The 19,677-nt window shown below is 40.4% G+C and overlaps 2 protein-coding genes across 2 annotated transcripts; both read right to left on the bottom strand.

Annotated features, from left to right (window-relative positions):
* Nucleotides 1-4,079: 4,079 nt before the first annotated feature.
* On the bottom strand, nt 4,080-9,336 carry LOC102707511 (diacylglycerol kinase 5-like). The gene is made up of 13 exons (XM_006659117.3): nt 9,213-9,336; nt 8,731-8,953; nt 8,486-8,608; nt 8,265-8,393; nt 7,889-7,974; nt 7,487-7,610; nt 7,307-7,355; nt 6,948-7,030; nt 6,377-6,444; nt 5,434-5,511; nt 5,100-5,187; nt 4,848-4,964; nt 4,080-4,697 (listed from the first exon to the last, which is right to left on the bottom strand). Exons 2-13 carry the CDS (start codon nt 8,950-8,952, stop codon nt 4,365-4,367), a joined length of 1,500 nt encoding a protein of 499 aa, XP_006659180.1. The 5' UTR covers nt 8,953; nt 9,213-9,336; the 3' UTR covers nt 4,080-4,364.
* Nucleotides 9,337-16,774: 7,438 nt separating this feature from the next.
* On the bottom strand, nt 16,775-19,404 carry LOC107304702 (zinc finger Ran-binding domain-containing protein 2-like). Its single transcript, XM_040526842.1, has 3 exons — nt 18,638-19,404; nt 18,209-18,441; nt 16,775-17,463 (listed from the first exon to the last, which is right to left on the bottom strand). The coding sequence occupies exons 1-3, from the start codon at nt 19,169-19,171 to the stop codon at nt 17,454-17,456; spliced, it is 777 nt and encodes a 258-aa protein (XP_040382776.1). The 5' UTR covers nt 19,172-19,404; the 3' UTR covers nt 16,775-17,453.
* Nucleotides 19,405-19,677: the final 273 nt, after the last annotated feature.

Here is a 19,677-nt window from a genome sequence, read left to right on the forward strand (position 1 = left end):
GGAAAGCAAATTAAGAAGATATTCTCATCTCTTTAATTAAGTATATATCAATTTTATTATTTTTTAAGAAATACTGAGAGGTACCATATTTTTCTACAGTAAAACTTCAGTAGCTCGAGTTATTGAATATCAAAATATTATACTAAACATTTGATATATCAAAATATTTTCAAAAGTACTGTAAATTTTCTCTATTAAGTGTATATTCAGAAAAAAGAAAAAAAACAGTGTACAGTTTTTGCGTTACTGATACTCCCAAATCACATAGGATTTTTTTTCGTATTTAGACTAAAGAGTAAATTATATGCCTAATACTTAAAATTGTGGCGTGGTACATTCATAAACTTAGAAAATGCACGTTTAGATCCATAAACTTGTTTTAATGTCTAAAATCATGGACCTGGATGGTACATTAAAACTTTCGTGGACCTAGATGATACATTAAAATAAGTTTATAAACCTAAACGTATATTTTTCTAAGTGTATGGATCTAAATGGTAACGCGTCACCAGTATAAGAACCAGCCATTTATCTTACCCTAAACTAAAGCTTTGCTTGATCATTGAAAAGGATGTTTTATTACGGAACTTTGGAACGGAAATATTTCTCTTATTTTCATTTCTTAACGGGTATAAATTCCATTCCCCTGTATTTTTTTAAGGAAAACAAAAACGAGGTGATGACTCATGAAAAACTCCTGTCTCAAATATCCAAATCAATCCTGTATCTCTCCTTACACATCTATATCGATTTTCCTTATTAGAAAAATGTGTATTGATTTGTGAAGTTTCGAAAGTGTTTCCTGCACTTGACCCAAACAGCCATCCATTGGCTTGTGTTTTCAGGTTATATATGTTGTGCTCCTTTCTCCATTTTATATATTTTGCCGCATTCCTATTTTTTGCATTTAGAACAAGACAGATAATCTGGTACAATGTTTTCCACTTATAAATCAATTAGCAAAAGTGTAGGCTTTTGTTGTTTCCTTAATCCTTACTAACCAAAAGTATCTGTTCCGTCTCGTTTCTGAGTAGAAAAAAAATGCATTTATTTCCTTAAATTGTAAAATTAGCAGTGATTAGCTCGTTTAATGATTTCTTGAGCAATAAGCATCTCTTCCATTTACACATGTTCTTGTCCAGCAAGTTGCAGGAGCAACAAATCGACTGCATAAACCACCATTTTCTTCAGTCAAGAGAAGCCATTGTTGTGTCACGCTGGAGTGGTCGATCCATAGCTCCATGAAATACAGTAAGATCTCTGATCATCTTGCTGCCCGATCTTGTTCTGTTCCCCCTAAAGTTTCAGATCAAGAAACCAAAAAAGAATCAGTCTTTCAGACGCGGCAGTGGAAGAAGCATCAATCTCTGAATATCTGATCAGCAATCCAGCATCAGCAGGAGCTAGGTAGCGAGTGATCGATGAGCCTGGCCTACGCGAGCCGGCTGTGCGCCCGGGCGGTGCAGGCCGCCGTCCGGGCCGAGCAGCCGGTCACGCACCGTCGGCCGCCGCCGCACGCCGGGCGGCTGTCACCCCCCTCCTCCTCCTCCTCCGGTGGGCCACCGGCGGCGAAGTCGGTGGAGGACGAGGTGAGGAGGAGGGCGGAGAAGGCTGAGAAGGTGATGCATCTCGTGTGCTGGGGACCTAGTTAGTGCAAAAACCTCAAGAGTTCTTCAGTTCAGTTCTTTCTGCATATCTGAATACCGCACAGTTTCTCAAGATCCATATTTAGTTTTACACTCTGTTCCTGTCTAACTTGGAAATTTTGGTTATTTTTGCCTGGTTGGCAGAAGGATTCAACCAACCAAATTTTCAATTAAAACAGCACTGATGTTTTCTACATACTTTATAAATAATTGTGAGACTTGTATCAGTACGTATTAATTGTTGTTACTAGACATCCACATTGTAGCTTTATAGTAGGTAGTAAGCATTTAATGCTCCTTTACTGCTCGGTAGCAACCATTGTAAAGACAATTCCTATTTATTAACTGGTCATACCACTATGAGCAGCAAATAAAAATAAAACAATAATATGTCTACAATCTAGTCTAACACAAAGAATTTAATTATTAAAATGACCGTGGCTTTCCAACCGTTGCTTGTTGGATGTTGCCTTTTTTTTTTATATATCCCATCCCACCTTAATGCTTAGTTGGCAACACAACATTGTGAAGCATGACTCCACTCGGTACTAGCCTAGCAACTGGCCCATACTAATGCCTGGCTAGGCTAAATACATTGAGAGTACTCTTAATAGTGAAACAATAAAAGTGGGTAAGCTAGCCCCCAACCACTAGCCATGAGAGAGGAACGATTGCTTTCTATTATTGGATAGTAAGCTTATTACATAGTATGTTACTTTCTAGTCCCACAGTTTATATAAACTGGTAGTATCAGTATTTTATTTTTTACTATTCACTTTAGAAGCACATTGTGAATGCCCTTAGGATAGAACTGTCAAAGGGTGGTTTCAGGTCTGGGTGACCATCCACCCAGCAAACAAACATCAATCATGTAAAGGAAATTACTCATCATTGACATTCCTGCTTCCTTCCATAATCCATAGTGTGATCTCCTCTTTAATCATCTGGAATAGGCATAGCTGCCTCTGCCATACAGGATCTCCCCTCAAACACTCTTGCGCTTCGTTCCTTCCAAATTAGCCAAGTGTCTGTAACTGTAGTTCGTCCGAAAAAACCCTATCCATGTCTTCAAATTTTGGTTACATGTATACATGCTGACCAAGTTGTTAGTGGAAAGTCCCTGAAGAATGTTGGACTGTGCTTCTGCTTATGATTGTGAATATACGCGTAATACTCATAGCTTAAAGTTTGTTTTCTTACAATTTATAAAAATGCAATTTATAGAGACCGAAGTTGGATATTCATATTTCTGGATATACTCCCTCTATATTAATATCATTGATTTTTTTTTCACACATTCGGTCATTTGTTTTATTTCAAATTTTTGTGTAAATATAAAAATATAAGTTATGATTAAAATACATTTAGTAATAAATCCAATCAAAACAAAATAAATAATAATTACATTTTTTTAATAAAACAAACTATCAAACAAGTGACAACAAATCAACATGGTTATCGGTGTATCACATAATCTATCATGCTAAATTTTTATAGCTATTTGGATGATACGCAAAATCGAGACGGCATACGCTAAGGGATCAGAATCCATTTCCTTAAAGCACATGAAACTCAGTTTCGCAAAGTTTTGCTATGAATTTTCAAACACACGACATTTTTCAAGCTAGAACTGAAGAGAAGAAACCTTCAGAGTCACATGATTTTCCGCTGGCAAAAATATTCACATGTTTGATCCATGGAGATTGGAGGAACAAGCAAGCAAGAAAGAGAGAAATCAATCACCGAAAATAGCAGAGAAGATGGAGGTGGTCAGGCGTTTGGCCCCCAGAAGGAGAGGAACATGAACGCCCGCAGCGACTCCTCCTCTTCCCGTCTCCTCCTCCTCCTCCGGTCATCCTCCGCCACCGCCGCCGCCTGCCTCGATGGCAGCGACGTCGCCGCCTCCCTGTCCTTGGCGCTCCACGTCGAGGCTGTCGACGCGGTGCCACCGTCCCGCGTTTTCCCTGGCGGCGCTGACGCTGACGCTGACGCTGGCGCTGACGCCACCCGAGCGCCGCCCACGCGGCCGGCCAGCCTCACGCTCATCGCCGCCGCCGCCGCCGCCGCGATCTCTCCTCGATCTCCTATGAACTCAGCCCCACAGCTCGCCCAGCCAGCTCTCTCTCACGTTCTTTGGCACAGTGAACCTACTACGTACAGCGTGCGGTGGAGGGAGACGACGAGGCGTGGCGGCGAGCCAACTTGTAGGCGCGGCCGTGCGGTGGGCGGCGCCGCTGGTTTGGCCTCTCCCGCGCCGGCGAAACGGCGGGCCGGCTCAAAACCACCCACCCCGTGGTTTTCTCCGGCGCGGAGCCGACGTGGCCCATGCGCCGACCGCCGGATCAAGCAAACGAGCGGACCAGATTTTTCCTGATCCTCTCACTCGCGTAAGCCATCTTCTCAGGCACATTTTGAATGGTACGTACACAAATATTCAATCTTGAAAAAAGATATACCAACAGTTTATTCCCTTTATTTTCCAAAAAAAAATTTACAAATTTCTGCACAACAATAAACAAGAAATGTAACAATCTTGGGTTGATGGGTTCTACTACAGATGATCCAAAGCTATATAGCCTATACATCCCAAAATTTATGAACTGAATGAATTATCGTTTCACTTTTACAATGCTGAAGTAATCAAGGACAGAAATCACTGTACTGAAGAAGATTATGAACACCCAGAATGTAACCCAAGAATAGATGCAGATTATGAGCTCAACTGAGGTGAACAATGTCGACCTCATCAGGGATCTTGAACGTATCCGCAGCACCAAACTTCCTCCTGCCATCCTCCCACTCATCGTCGTCCTCCATGCTGTCCTTGTCGTCTTCGTCGTGGCCGTCGTGCTGCGCATGGGAGGATTCGTCATGGACGCTCTTGGATTTGCAGGGCTCATTGGCAAGCATGGTGACCTGCCCAAGGTGGGAGATCTCCACAACGACTGTGTCATCGTCCTTGGGGAGAGGCTGCTTCCATGGCTCCCCGTCGACTCTCATGAAGGTGTGGTCGGTCGCGCCTTGGTGGAACTCGAAGCGGATTCTATGAGCCTGATTATGCAGGAAATTTTACTTGAGCTTGAATTGAGAGGACTATGCTAGTCTTAGACATGACAAACTATAGTTGTGGCATGATGAGGAAGAAGTGGTTTTCATTTCTAGGATGTTAAATGGACAGAAAAGCACTGTCATAGTTTATACCTGCGCAATGCGAGTGCCATGTCCATTTGGGGCCAGCAAGACAAGCCCGTGCCAGGCATCGCGGAATCCGACAACCTCAATAAGCCCATCATCAACGAAAGGCGCCGTCAGGTCCCTCTGGAGATTTTGTTTTTTTTTTCAAGACAGAATTTTGATTATTAGTTCCTCCACAGATTGCCGGAAAATAAATTGTGAATAGCTGCAGTGCGAAATTCAGACAATTGGTTGACAAGCATGAGCATGAAAACTCACTTCTTCTACTTTCCTTGTGCCAGGTGTGCCCCAAGGATTCAGACCTCCAGAGAAACTAGGCAGGTTGAGACAGACGATTGATCGAATACTGCAAGAGGCAGTACACTGGTCAGCTTTTGCTCAAAGATTATGGTTGCTCCTCCAGCAATAGGCTAATGAACACTAATCTGAAATGCAGCCAACATGTTGCAAACAAGATATCCAAGGAGCATATTGTAAGGAAGAACAAATGGAAAGCAAACATACTATACTAGTTGCGTCAATACGTACACAGCTGGGAAAAAATAATTTGTACTAGTAAATCCATACAGCAAAATGAAGGGACAATGTTTACCTGTGGTGGATGTGAAGCTCTTGCCAGTCGCCACCAGCTTTTTTCATGATTTTCACTTTTGCAAGTTGAGCAATATTCCTGGAAATGAAACACTCAAGCTTACTAACAAAAGGAAAAGAAGGAAACTAACTGGAACACACACACAAACAGGCTATACAAATTCTCTAATTTAAAACTGTCAAGTACAGGTTTAAGCTTTGAAAATAAATATTGTGAACTATGAACCTAAACTGCAAAGGATGGTGCTCATTTGGGGGACGAAAATGCAGAGGTGAATTAATTGGTATAGTTTGGAATGTGCATCGAGCATCACAAAATGTCCTGAAGTATGGTCTTGTTAAGTACATTCCCTCCCAGCCCTAGGCTACTCAAGGATATCCATATATCCTATATAGTTGTCAGCAAAAGAAGCTCATGTACGAACCCACATCATCAGCAATCTAAGCCATTTGATCGTGTTGTATATGAATATCAACCGTTGAATCAAAAGTTTCTTTTCCACATTTATTAGTGGTATCTTCCCTTCCTCTTCACCTTTATTGTACATAATTATGCACATATATACCATTAGTACTTACTCACAAGAAAATGCAAACTAAATCAGAGACAAGCATACAATATAATTGCAGTACCAAGGTTGAAAAAGCACAACATGTTTAGATTCCTTAATGGTACATATTCATTTCCTATGAAATGATATTTTGCAGAAACAAATTGCGAAGCAAAACTATCAATTTGGTATATTCATTTTTACCTGATAATTGTAAACTTCAATCATTATAGTGAGAATTTAATGAATCTCGCCAAAAAGCGCAGGGTATTTTTCTACTTTATAAAGGTTTGGTGGTATAATATCAAATCAGAAGCACTTGGTAAATAGCACACAATACAACTATTGTAACAGGTACACCATTAAATATGTTGTCATAAATCAACAAGTTACCTTGAAGATGGATGACTTAGAGAAGCACAAAACCATCCCTGTTTAAGTCCAACCTTAGCATATGTACCCTGTATAGAATAAATGAGTTACCACCTGGCAAGGTTCAGTCATTCAGCCAAATTGAAATAAACTAGTAAGACATTTGTCCAAATCAGTATAAATAATAAATTTTATGTATTTACAGGTATATTGGCATAAGCATGAGTGACATGTTTAAGAATCAATTTGATGGAACTACACAAATATGTTTAAAGTTTTGTAATAACTATTATTGAAGTACTGTATTGTCAGATGCCACAGAAAGACATACGAACATGGGTAATGGGTGTAGTGTCCAAACAAGGTCCTATTGTATATCTCAAATCTCTGAGTGCGAAAGAAAGAGGCAGTAGAGTAGGAACAATTTAACACTAAGAGGATTTCAGAATCTGCAGAATAAGCTAACAAGTGGATGCTGAACCTGGAGTTCCTAAATGTGGAACTCTTTGATGATTAACCCAATATACCAATCATTTGTGAATTTACTAGTACAAAATAACCATCTCCATGCACATACAAGAATATAATCTACCTGATTTGTCAGCTGGTTTTTGAATTTCTCTGGATTTTTCTTCCTTTCAGAATGAAATCCATAAGAAACCTCCGCATCCATACCTGCAACGTGTGAAGATATGGTCTATCATATTGTCCAGAAAAAGAAGCTACTATCATCATGCATGATATTTTGAATTTCTCATCCATTCATTGAGAAACTTAGAATCCTTTTCCCTTTTTTTTGAAGAACCATTCCCAAAATATAATCATCTAGGAGACTATGACATTAATGATCACAAGATCCACAAAAGTTCCCGTACATAGAGAACCAACAAATTCTGGACCTTCATAGCACAAAGTAGCATGCAGAATGACTATTAACAGACAAAGCCTTACCCATGCTAAAATAGTTCCAAAATCCTCCACGGAATGTGTGGTATCCTTCCTAAAGGGGAAAAACAAGAAAGCCCGTTTGACGATGTGAATTAAATTCAGTGCCACTTGGGTCTTGACGGTTAACAATTTTCTTCAACACAAACATAATAACATTGGAAAATTATTAGACAGATGTCTTACCACATTGAGGGAATCACTACTTGACACACGATGAAATGCATGTAGTGAATGAGGCAACTCTAAGGGAGCAACAGGATCACATGAACCTTCCTTTGGAGCTCGCATCCTCAAAATGATATGCCAACTGAAACATTTATGCGCACATTTAGTTTTTGTCATGTTTGGATGAGGTATAAAAGGGCAGTCATGTTTTAGACTCATAGACTGGGAGGAAGGACAAACAGATTTGAAGACATAATTATTAAACTACTAAAGGTTCAAGGAAATAGTTCAATATCTTAGATTGCAGGTTCAAGTTTATGGAAAATATTAAACAAGTTAATCAGCCATTTCACTCTTATAAACAAGGATCAAGGAAAGAGAGTCAAAGCTTATAATAAACTTGTACATCTCTGGCAATACCTATCAATTTTCATCTCTTTTGCGTGCCTCACTAGCCCAAGGAACGATTTTACAGACTCTTGGTCAGTACAAGGATTCTTCTTTCCCTGCAATGTTTACAAGGCCATCATCATGAACAATCTAAACTTCATACAAGAAAAGACAAAATCCTGTCAGCAAAATTGCATTTGCACAAAGCTGGCAAGCTGCTGCAAACCAAACGTTACAGTAGATTTAAACAAAAATGAAATACCATATCTAAAATGTACATAAACAGGAAAAAAACATTTAAAGAACAACATCATGAATTCCAGGTAAAGCAAATCAGTTTACTCATCTCTTGTCAAAAACTAGTGCACACAAACTCTGAAGATAATCTGTTAAGTCAACCACCTACCCATCCAAATGAAAAGGGAAGGTTGTTTCCAGTTCCCAGAGGCACAGTAGCAATTGGAGGTGGATGGGAAAGCTTGAGATCACTGACAACCCCAAGCAGCCAGCTTGCTGTGCCATCTCCACCTGCAACCTAATTGAAACCTCCAAGTCAAGAGAAACAAAATGACAAGCCAAAGAGACTTCCTGCTCTGTATAATATAACCCCAAAGCATCATCACTCACGATTAGTCTGAGAGTCCTCCAAATTTGAACAGCAAGAATGTCGCCCTCAGTCTTGAGCCTCTCAATGTTGGCATACAAACGGTGCAACACTTTATCCGGAGCCTCTTCCGAGACATCGAAAACCTGAAAAGAACGCAGCAGCTATGAACAACTGACAACAAAATCCACATTCCTGACGCCAGAAGGCAAGAAAGGAACCACATTTCCATAACTCTAGCCCTTCCAAAGAACCAAAAAAAATACACCTGTGCCTCATTGAGAAGTTCACGGTAGGTTTTGATCAAACTGCTCCCAAGCTGACCACCAGATCCAGAATTGATGAACGCTAGCACAGGGCACGGGGGTGCATGATCAAGAACCACTCGCTGTGCGTCCGGCCTCAGGATGTAGTCCGGAATGCAGTAATCCGTCAACGGTCCGCATGGCTTCGAGGAAGAACCCACCACCGTATCCATCTCCCCTTCCATCCTGCAAATCGATTCAGCAGTTTAATCTAATTCACGAAACAAAACACAAAATGCGAACGCCACAAATCCGCCTGAGATAACTGAGGGTAAAAACTGTAGCAATCCAAACATATCTACAATAATCGCGTCGATTTATCTAATATACATCACAAATCGCAAGAGGCAACGAATGGAGGGGGGGGGGGGGAATCTCGACTTCGTTCTTCATAAAAAAAAGGATAAAAATACAACCTTTGAATTGCCGGTGAGAACAGGCATACCTTTACTCGACGGACGGTGGAAGATCGCCAGCGGCGGCGGCGGCGGGAGGGGCAGAGGGCGTGGACGGAGGCGGCGGTCTCCGGGAGGCGGGTGGCTCGTCGCGAAAGAGGCGGGAGGCCGCGCGGGGATCAGTGGTGAAGAGAGGGAGGCGCTGGCGCGAGTGGTTAACTTGAGGAAATCTAATCTAACCCAGGTAATTAGTGTTAACCAAACAAAGTTACTTGCTGTAATTACTGGACAAATATGAGACGAAATCTGGACCGCTGGATTGCTCGGATCCGTAGATGGACGGCGGATATGGAGCCAACGCAATCCCGGGTTTGGACTAGCAAAATACCAAAAAGGTACAATTTTTATTTTGCTAGGTTATATTATTAGCAATTTGGTACAAAATACTGCTCCCTCCGTTTTATAATGTAAGATATTTGACTCTTTTATTGGCAATGTTTGATCATTTGTCTTATTTAACAAATTGTGAAAATATCATTTATTTGGTTTGTGACTTACTTTATTATCAAAAAGAACTTTAAACACGACTTGTTATTTTTTATATTTGTATTAAATTTTAAATAAGACGAATGATTAAAAATTATAATAAAAAAGTCAAACATCTTACATTATAAAACGGAGGTAGTGCTTTTTAAAATAGTATAGATATTATATTATAAATGTATTATAACCATAATGTCATCATCAGATAGGTATGCGTTGTTATGGAAATATCAAAGTATCAAGTTGCTTGTATGGGCCTTAAAGGCTGTCACCTTTCCACATTTGAAGCAAAGTTGATTGGAAGATCAACAATATTTTGCTATATAGTTTATCTAAGAAATCTAACTACTGTGTTGTCTCTAAGGTTAGGTGTGTATCTGGTACATTAAGTTCTAACCAGTGAGTTTTAGGGCACGCAGGCATAGTACAAGTTCATTGCAAAAATCCTTTTGTTAGGTGCATACTCCAGATGAATTGCACATGTATGGTCTTTGTTCTTGTTTGAAGGGTGTCAAACTTTGTCTGATTAGGCTGAAACTTTGACAGCTTGATTATATGGTAAATATTTTATCATGGAGGTTGAATCTAGTTCTGACTTTTGATTCATATAACTGATGTAAGGTTTCCCTCACATTTTGAAACACTGCCTAGGAGCCAAAAGAGCACGCAATAGTAATCATCTTCATGTTTGGAGAGCTCAGTGTGATTGTTTGGTTTTTTAAGAGAAAATACAAATAAAAATTTATGCATATATTTCTTTCGATCTAAAGCCAAAGCTAAAAATAAACTAAAAAAAAACTCAAAACCAACTCAAAATTAAAATTTTGGCTTTTAATCATAAGCATAAACAAAAAAGATGAGGATATATAATTTTGATAAGCTAGCTAATGAGAATTTGAGAAACATAGATTTCTAGCTTCTTGCTTCTATTTTATTCTCTAGATTTTATAACTATATATTCTCGGTGTCTAAATATTTTTCTCGAACGCGCAAAAGATTTACACGTCAATATATTAGAAGAAAAGAAGTGTTGATACACGACGCGTATGGCCAAACCGGCTTTCAACAGGGACCCCCAAGGAAAACAACGCAGGGGAAAGCCTAGACGTTACAAGCTAATCTCCCAACAGAAATGCCCAAGAGGGGGAAACACACATACTACGGTACGCTAATCTCCCAACATGGTGTCAAGGGGTGCTACCCCAGTAGAGGACCACAACAGGCCCTCCGAACGGATGGCTTCGAGCACATCCTGGAGGGAAGAAAGCTCGTTATCGAAAACCCGACGATTGCGTTTCAACCAGAGCTGCCAGGAGATGAGAAGGACAAAAGAGTCAAAGCTGGGCCTTCAGATACTTCGAAAGGAGGGCTCTTGACGAAGGCCACCAGTCCTGAAGATAGACACCCCTAGATGGAGAGATGGAAACCTATCCCGTGACAGTCAGAACCAAGAGCCAGATCTGCCTAGCAAACACACAGTCGAGAAGGATGTGGTTCGCTGTCTCAGAATCCTGGGCACAGAAGGGGCAGGCAGAGTAGGAATCAAAGCCACGCCTAAGGAGCAGGTCCATTGTCTAACAATGGCGCTGAAAGGTGAACCAAAGGAAGAACTTGCACTTTGCTAGCCTTTTGCATGCTAGAGCAGATCAACGCAAGGGAGGAGCTGCTGGCCGAAGAAGAAGGTTTTGTCGGTGTCTAAATATTATTTAGGGAACTTCTAAAAAACACAAATGAGAACCCACAAATTCACCTTGAGCTGGATATTCAGTGAGAAGGTTTTGGCTCTGGTTGCAGCTATCAGAAGCTTCTTAAGCAGGGCTTATATATGTTTTAGGTCCTGGTTGATAATTGTTACAACTATTATTGTCGTGTCCAATTACGACAGAAAAGACTATTGTAACCTTTACGGTTCATTCAGATTACAAGGTTTTTATTGGACTTTTGGAGGAATATTGTTCATGGGATTTTTCCCTTTCCCAACCGTTTAGTTGCAAAAACTATTCACATGGAAATCACCGCAAAAATTCCTTTGCCGTTAATATCACAGGGAATTCACATGAAAGAATCCATCTACTCCAAGCTTATGTTTTATTTCCAATGCTCTTTCGTATGCCCTTTGGTCTTCATGTGTACATTCGAACGACCTATCTTGTATATTCATGTGTTGTCCAATCCTCTGTTTTCACCTAATTTCCTTACCTATTTTACAATTTTCATAGCCTACTTTACGTATCCTATATTTCGGATGAGCGCATACTTTGGCAAACCTTATTTTTGCATGTCTCAGATGGTGCTCCAAAACTAGGGCCGTGTTTAGTTCCCAAAAACTTTTCATAAAAACATCACATCGAATTTTTGGACATCTAAATAAAGTATTAAATATACATAAACATTAAAACTAATTACATATTTATAGAGGAAATAGTGAGACGAATTTTTTGAGCCTAATTAGGGCGTGATTAGCCACAAGTGCTACATTAACCAACATATGCTAATGACGGATTAATTAGACTTAAAAGATTCGTCTCGTGGTTTCCAGGCGGAATTTGAAATTTGTTTTGTAATTAGACTATGTTTAATACTTCAAATATGTGTTTAAAGTTTTGACGTGATGTTTTTGTAAAATTATTTTGCAAACTAAACGAGGCCTAGGTTTTGTGTAGCTGTTGTTTAGCCGGAATCATTAATGTTATCTTACGTTGATGAAAACGTTATATATGTTGCTGTATACGTTGTTGATACTAGGCTATTTGTAGTGGAAATTTTATTTTTTGTGTTTCTGCAGATAGTTGAAATAGGTAATACTATGCATTTATTTTATTCTTTTATTTCATAGACAATGTATACAAGAGGCAAACTGCTTTAGAAACGTGTAGTCATGTTTCATCCAGATGAAACACATTTTGCCTATTTATTTATAAATTTTGTAACATGCTACCATTCAAAGTACTGATATGACACCCTGTTAGATTGAAATAAACTCCTATGAAAGTGACCTAGGGCCCATTTTAGATCGCGAAAAGAAAATTTTTAGGTGTCGTATCGGATATTTGATCTGATGTCAGAAGGAGTTTTCAGACACGAATAAAAAATGAATTTCATAGCTTGCATGGAAACCGCGAGATGAATCTTTTAAGCGTAATTAATTCATCATTAACACATGTGGGTACTGTAGCACTTATGACTAATTATAGACTAATTAAACTGAAATGATTTGTCCCACGATTTCTCCCCATAACTGTATAATTAGTTTCTTTTGTTTTATCTATGTTTAATGCTCCATTTAGATGTCCAAAAATTCAATAAGATGTGTTTGAGAAAAAAATTGAAACTAAACAGGCCCAATTTATAGTTTCAAAAAGGGAAAGTACCTACCTATTATATTTATTGCTCACTGGTACTAGTTGCATCGCCAAGCCTGATCTTTTTTTCAATCAGGTGAACTGTTATGAAGCAACAAAATAATTTTACTAATTTTATCCTAAGCAGACAACATATAATACTTTATACTACCTTCGTCCCTAAATGTTTGATGCCGTTGACTGTTCTATATACATTTGACTATTCGTCTTATTTAATTTTCTTGTCAAATATGTAAATCTATATATATGCATAAAAATATATTTAACGATAAATAAAATGATATAAAAATAATTAATAATTATGTAAGTTTTTTGAATAAGACGAATAGTCAAATACGTATAAAAAGGTCAACAACGTCAACAGAGGGAGTATATATGAACTAAGGGCGTATATAAGATTATAGACATTCAAGTTCAACTTTTGTAGAAAAAAATAAGTATTGCTAATCTTGCTTAAAACTTTCAGCTAGAATAGATTCTCCTGGCCCAAATTACCTATTTGTTTGACTTTTAAAATTCTTTGGGTGCAGCATGGGCTACCATCTCACACGGCCCAAAAATAGGTGAGTTGTAGTAATCTACAATCTACATAGCCTGCCGTTTGAATCACTGCCTCCGTTCCAAAATCTAAAATATAAGTATTTCTAATATTCAAATTTTGTACCACGACATAAGTATTTATGCATAGATTTCTATAATTTCAACCATTCAAATGATTAGAGAGCTAATCACATACTTAAAAAAAAATCTAATCAACTTAAAATTCAAATGTTGACCACAGAAGTAACTAGAATAGAATCTTTTAATAACATCTATGGGAGAAAAACAAGGTATACTAAACAAACTAGAAATACTTATATTTTAAAACATGAGTAATAGATTATAGGGTGGATTGTTCCCCATAAGCAAAATTTACTATACGACGCCAAGAAAAATAAACATAGCTGCAGGATACCGCAAACACATAAGCTGGCTTTAGGATACACCAAAAATTATGTAATTAACTGATGGATACTATCGGTATTATTTTATTATTTCTATGGGAGAGAAACATTTCCAAAAATACATTTTTGCCATCTTATTCCAGTGGCATGTATAAGTCATAGTGATTTATAGACTACACCAAGAGTTCATTGTTTTACCTTTATTTTTCATAGGGAAAGCCCCCCGCAGATTCAGAGACATTGACCCGTGACATTCTCGATGATATTGAGTCACTGATGTGTGGGACACATATGTGCCTGGACCTACGTGGATCCCACACGTCAATTACTCAATATTATCGAGAATGTTATGGGACAATATCATCGAATCCGGGTCCGGGGAAGCCGGTGGTGTCGACAGCTAGGGCCGAACCATTTGTTCCAAGTCACCATACAAGTCGATTGAGATATAGTAAATTATTGCCTTTTCAATGTTTCTCTCTTTCTCTGCACTGCATATAATAAAATAATAATAAGAATATCTATCAACTAATTGCATGTTTTTTAAGTGTATCCTAGAGATAATTCACGACTTTGTGGTGTTCTACAGCTAAAGGTGTACACTACGATGATTGATCGATTTGTTGCTAAGGGTGAGAGAATAAGTAGGATATAATGTAGAGAAATATATTTTTGTTTATCGGTTTTTCGCAAATATAGGTCTCATTTGCATTTGGCATTAGGGCCTCAAACTCTTCGGTACAAACCTCTTCTTTGGATTTTGCACATCCATTTTTTTGTCACCATCTCTTTTCTTACTTCCAAAGCAAGCCTAGACCAATGGAAACATTAAATGTCGTAAATTTGTACTGAGTTTCTTCGATCTTCTACTCCTTTGATTTCAAAAATAGATGTCGGCTTGTTTCTTTTCTCCTTTTATAAAAGTTACTTTCTATAAAATTAACACCAAATTTTTCCAAACTAAACAGATCTGGTGTATGAATTAGCCTGAAAAAAGGTACATTTACAATGTTCTATTTTTTCGGGTTCTTTCGGCCCGTTTTTTGTTTGTGCTTATAAGCCAAAATTTGATATTTTTTCAAACATTAAATTTAGAGTTAATTTTGAGGTTTTTCACCAAAGTTTATTTTTCACCATTGATTTTTAGATCGTTAAGAGTACATATATAAAAGTTTTATTTACATATTATTTTTCATTTATAAATATATCGTTGTACGTTCGATTTTTTATGAAAAGTACAAACACCTCTTTATTTTTAAGCCGTGGAGAGAGATTGAGAGAGCAGATGGGGGTACGGAGCAAGCAACTCTCTCTGTCATGGCATGGCATGCCTTTATTGAGAGGAGAATAAACTCTGTGGTGCGTGGATATCTAGTGGCCTACATTTTCTTGTTCCCTTGCGCAAAGATCTTTTCAGATCGGCAACTGATATGGTTCATATATTTTGCATGGACCACATTGCCTGGGATTTCTGTCCTGCACCAGAGGCTGTGGCAATGGCCATGGCCTTCTTCTTCCTCCTCCCTGCTTCCTCCTCCCTGCCGTGTTCATTTGAAGGAGTGTAAGTTAACTTACCCTGTTACGGAAAACGCAGTAACAGATTAGTATATGATTAATTAATTATTAATTATTAAAAAATATAAAATAGATTAATATGATTTTTTAAAATAACTTTTCTATAAAAATATTTTGCAAAAAATACACCGCTTAGTATTTCAGTTTATGAAGTGTGTACGTGGAAAGAGGTGGGCAACGAACGCTGCCTCACCTCATTTCAATGCATGTATCCTCCTATGGTTGGCAGCTCAATCGGTGAGATGGAGAGGGACCATTATTTGTGCAAGGACTGTCCTTAAACCAACCACACCTCTTTAGAACCACATGATCAAGTAACCCGTGATTGGTTAGTCTCTTTGCGAGGATCAACCCATGAACTCTCGCACTATTCCCTATTTAAGTACTTGGGGAAAGTACGATTTAGCTCTTTCTAACCTTTTTTTTATGCACACGTCGAACTACTCACCTGTGTGTTTTTTAAACAATATTCTATTAGAAAGTTGGTTAAAAACCGTATCAACATATATTTTTTTAAAGTTTTTATAGCTAATTATTAATTAATAATATGTTAATACGCTGCTATATCTTTCACACGTGTTACTAACCCATGCCCCTAACGCGGTCCTTGACCTGTGGAAGTCCCTTCCTATGCCAAATTAGGGAGGTATAATTGGTGTAGATTTTTCTTCAACTTAGAAGCGCATGTCAAATTATTTTATGCAATTGTGCAAGCTTGAGAATGATATGGCTCGATGGGATGGCAAGTTAGCCATGTGAAATGAGAGGTCTTTTAAAACGAAGAACCAGGTCAATGAGAAGGACCTAATCTCCTCTGCACGCTCCTCAGCTCCTATTGACCCAAACTCACTTATCTTATTCAGCAAGTGGCCCATTTCCAAGCAAAAATCTCCAGATCAGTTCAGCAAAGCATGTGGCATGCATGATGTGCCTGTACCAAACACCAATGGGTTTCTACTACTTTCACACCACAAAGCAAGGCCACAGCAATGCATCTTTCTGTTTTTTTTTTGTTCTTTAATTTTCTGTGGTGAGAGATGTCTGATAATGACATGGGTGAATGGAAAGATCAGGATGAAGAATTTGATGCCCTGAAGAAGGAAAAGGGGAGACTTACCCCCAATATTATTAGCACTTGTGTGTTGCTTTCACTGACCTGATACTGATAGATTTCAACATGGGGCAAAGTTTTTCAAAAGAGGTTACTTATCCATTTTCCCCACCAAGCCGGATTTTTCCATTTAAGAACACACTGAATTGACCACATAAGTATCTGTACAGGAACCTCATCCTAATCCTATAGATCCTACCTGGAATTGAGGTAAGTGTAGTGGAATATACAAGGCATTTTGTGCAAATTGCAGGGTGATGTGTATTTCTTTCATGCTCCATTAACTATGTGAGCTATGCAAATTCAAAACCCCTCAAATTTACAGATTTCAACACATTTCAGCCAAGATTCTGATCTCTGAACAAGCTTGTGAGTTGTGAGACTGAACATAAGGCACAATGGAACCATTCAGACAGTGAAACCATGGAAGAATTGCACTGCGAACAAGAACCTATATCATGTCTTAAGTTAGCCAGCACTCCTCATCCACAAACAAAAAGGAGAAAAAGGATTAAACACATGAAAGTAGTGTGGGGGCACATATACAAGCTCCAGCAAGCCGTCGCAATTATGAATACTACCAAGTTCTGGGATGGCTGCTTGATAACTCAACTCTGCAAGTTGTTGATGGAAAAGATGTGTGCTCAGTGGAGGTTTGAACTTGCAGTGATCCATATCTCCCCAATGCTTGGATACACTAAAAGTGACCTTCTAATGTAGTTAGCATCAGCATCTACATCATCGTTTCGAGTTGCCTCAGGAAAAGCTGCATAACAAAAAGGATAACATCAGTCACTTTGTTAAAATAAAAGAGCACTGACCGATCAAGGTTGCTCAATTTTTGCCACCAAAAGGAGAACATGAAGATCTTTCAACCTTCAAGAACTGCCAATCTTAACACAGATACATGCACAAACTTTTTCAAGTTAAAGGTTGGAAAGATAAGCAGTAAAAACAGGACTGTAATGTTCGACACGAACCAGCACTTGAACACCACACTGGCCCACCTGCCATCTACATGGCAATAGTCTTAAACTAGATGAAGGAGAAGCAGAATTGCGAATGCTATTGGAATCTAAAAGCTAGTTTGATACTAGTATGAATCAACTACAGCAGTAGTGAGATTGCAGAGCACTCCAAGCATCATATGATAGCACTCAGCAAGGCAAGCAAAGCTATCTATCTCCTTATGATGTAGCCATCTTTTCACCGGTAGAAGCTTCATGACAGTAAACCTACAAGTTGTTATCAACACCTCACTACAACTTTTACATCAGTTCACCCACCTTTTTTTTCTAGTCCCCTTCTTTTACTGTCTTGCAACCCAGCAATTTACTACTTGCACATTGATCTATCAAAATCTTGATATTTTCACATCATGCTTTGCTTGCAATATGTATGAATCATGGCGCCATTGTTTAAAAAGTTGATCTTTTTATTTTTTTCTTACTTGTGTGAAATTATAGTTGAATGCCTAAGAATTCGTGGGAAACGCAGGATTGAGAACTCACTCATTTCGGCCGATGGCCGCATTGGAGCAATTCCTCCCCTGCGTGCCGCTCCCCGACTGCGCCGACCCCGACCTGCGGAAATCCGAAGGCGATCTCTTCCTATGCCGGGGGGCGAGGAAGCGGCCGCCCGTGCCGTTCCGGGAGGACGTGGCCTCGTCGCTCCGGCCACCGTGGCGAGCCGACGACGCGTACCGGCGCAAGCTCGGCTGGGACGTCGAGCACGGCTGGTCCTCCTGCAAGAGACGCATCGATCAGCATTCGCAAAAAACCTTTTGCAAGAACATGGTCTAATTCGCCTGCTGAATCGCGAGAAATGATCGATCGATCTGTCGCGCCATGATGAGAATGACCCACTCCCCGTTGCAAGATGAGGAGCGGCGAGAAAGCAAATCGAAACTGGAAGAGGGAGAAGAAGAGCGGGCAGGGCACCTTGGCGTGGTCGGCGGCATTCGCGCCGTTGGCGGCGGCCTCCCGGCTGCTGCTCGAGGTGGAGCTCGCGACGGGGGGCGGCGTGGCCTCCGCCTCCTCCGCCCACGGAACCACCTGGTTCTCCCCCTCCCCTTCTTCCTCCTCGTCGTCGTCCTCGTCCTCGTCCTCCTCCTCGCCCTCGACGACCACCTCCTCGCCGTCCACGCCATCGCCGTCCCCGCCGCCCATCACCTCATCGCCCCCACCACCCCCACCCCCACGCCCACCCCCACCGCCCCCGCGGCGGACGCAGCGGTCGCAGAGCGAGGCGGTGGGGCCGAGCCTGGGCCCGGCGGCGCGCCACGGCGTGGGCCTGGCGCAGCCGCGGCACAGCAGCGCCCTGGCGTGGCGCGCCACCAGGAAGTTGGCCCCGTGCACCTGCGCGTCGCAGCCCCAGCAGAGCGTGGCCTCGTCCGCCCCGCAGTACACCCTCGCCGCCGCCCCGCACAGCTCGCACGCCCCCTTCTCCTTCCCCTCCGCCGCAGAAGACGTCATCAAGATCAAGACCAAGATCAAGATCTCCCTAGTATGGTCTCGGCTGGGTTCGCGAGGGGAGGAGTCAAGAAGAGTGTGTGGGTGTGGAGGAGAGGGAGGAGGAGGGTGGTTTTGAGCCTGGAAGGGAGGATCCTCTGCGGATGCGCTGGGGACGACCACTACTGGCGCTGGAGCCGCCAGGTGGACATTCGCTGCTTTCTTTATTTTCACTCTTTCCTTCTCCTTCCTCCTTGGGTCAATCTTGGCCCCTTGTTCCGTCTCCACTCCTACTCCAAATCTTTCTTCTGCTACTAGGCTATTAGTCCTTGTGTTTTTACTGCGGGAGTTTTAGGGCCCGTTTAGTTTTTAAGGGGACGTTTAGTTGGTGAAATGAAAATGTTTGCGTGTCAGACCAGACATTTGATCGGATATCGGAAGGGGTTTTCGGACAAGAATGAAAAAACAAATTTACCGCAAGAAAGAATCTTTTGAGCCTAATTAATCCATCATTAGCGCAAGTGGGTTAC

This window comes from Oryza brachyantha, chromosome 8 (assembly GCF_000231095.2).
Source record: "Oryza brachyantha chromosome 8, ObraRS2, whole genome shotgun sequence".
Taxonomy (NCBI): domain Eukaryota; kingdom Viridiplantae; phylum Streptophyta; class Magnoliopsida; order Poales; family Poaceae; genus Oryza; species Oryza brachyantha.

Bases quoted from the DNA above. Each gene is read 5' to 3' on its own strand.
- LOC102707511 (XM_006659117.3), bottom strand. From the start codon at position 8,952: ATGGAAGGGGAGATGGATACGGTGGTGGGTTCTTCCTCGAAGCCATGC. The intron at 5,188-5,433 runs GTAAACATTGTC...TGCCTCTTGCAG, and splicing joins GAGCTTCACATCCACCACAG to TATTCGATCAATCGTCTGTC. The intron at 4,965-5,099 runs GTGAGTTTTCAT...CAAAATCTCCAG, and splicing joins GCACAAGGAAAGTAGAAGAA to AGGGACCTGACGGCGCCTTT.
- LOC107304702 (XM_040526842.1), bottom strand. From the start codon at position 19,171: ATGACGTCTTCTGCGGCGGAGGGGAAGGAGAAGGGGGCGTGCGAGCTG. The intron at 18,442-18,637 runs GTGCCCTGCCCG...CGTCTCTTGCAG, and splicing joins ATGCCGCCGACCACGCCAAG to GAGGACCAGCCGTGCTCGAC.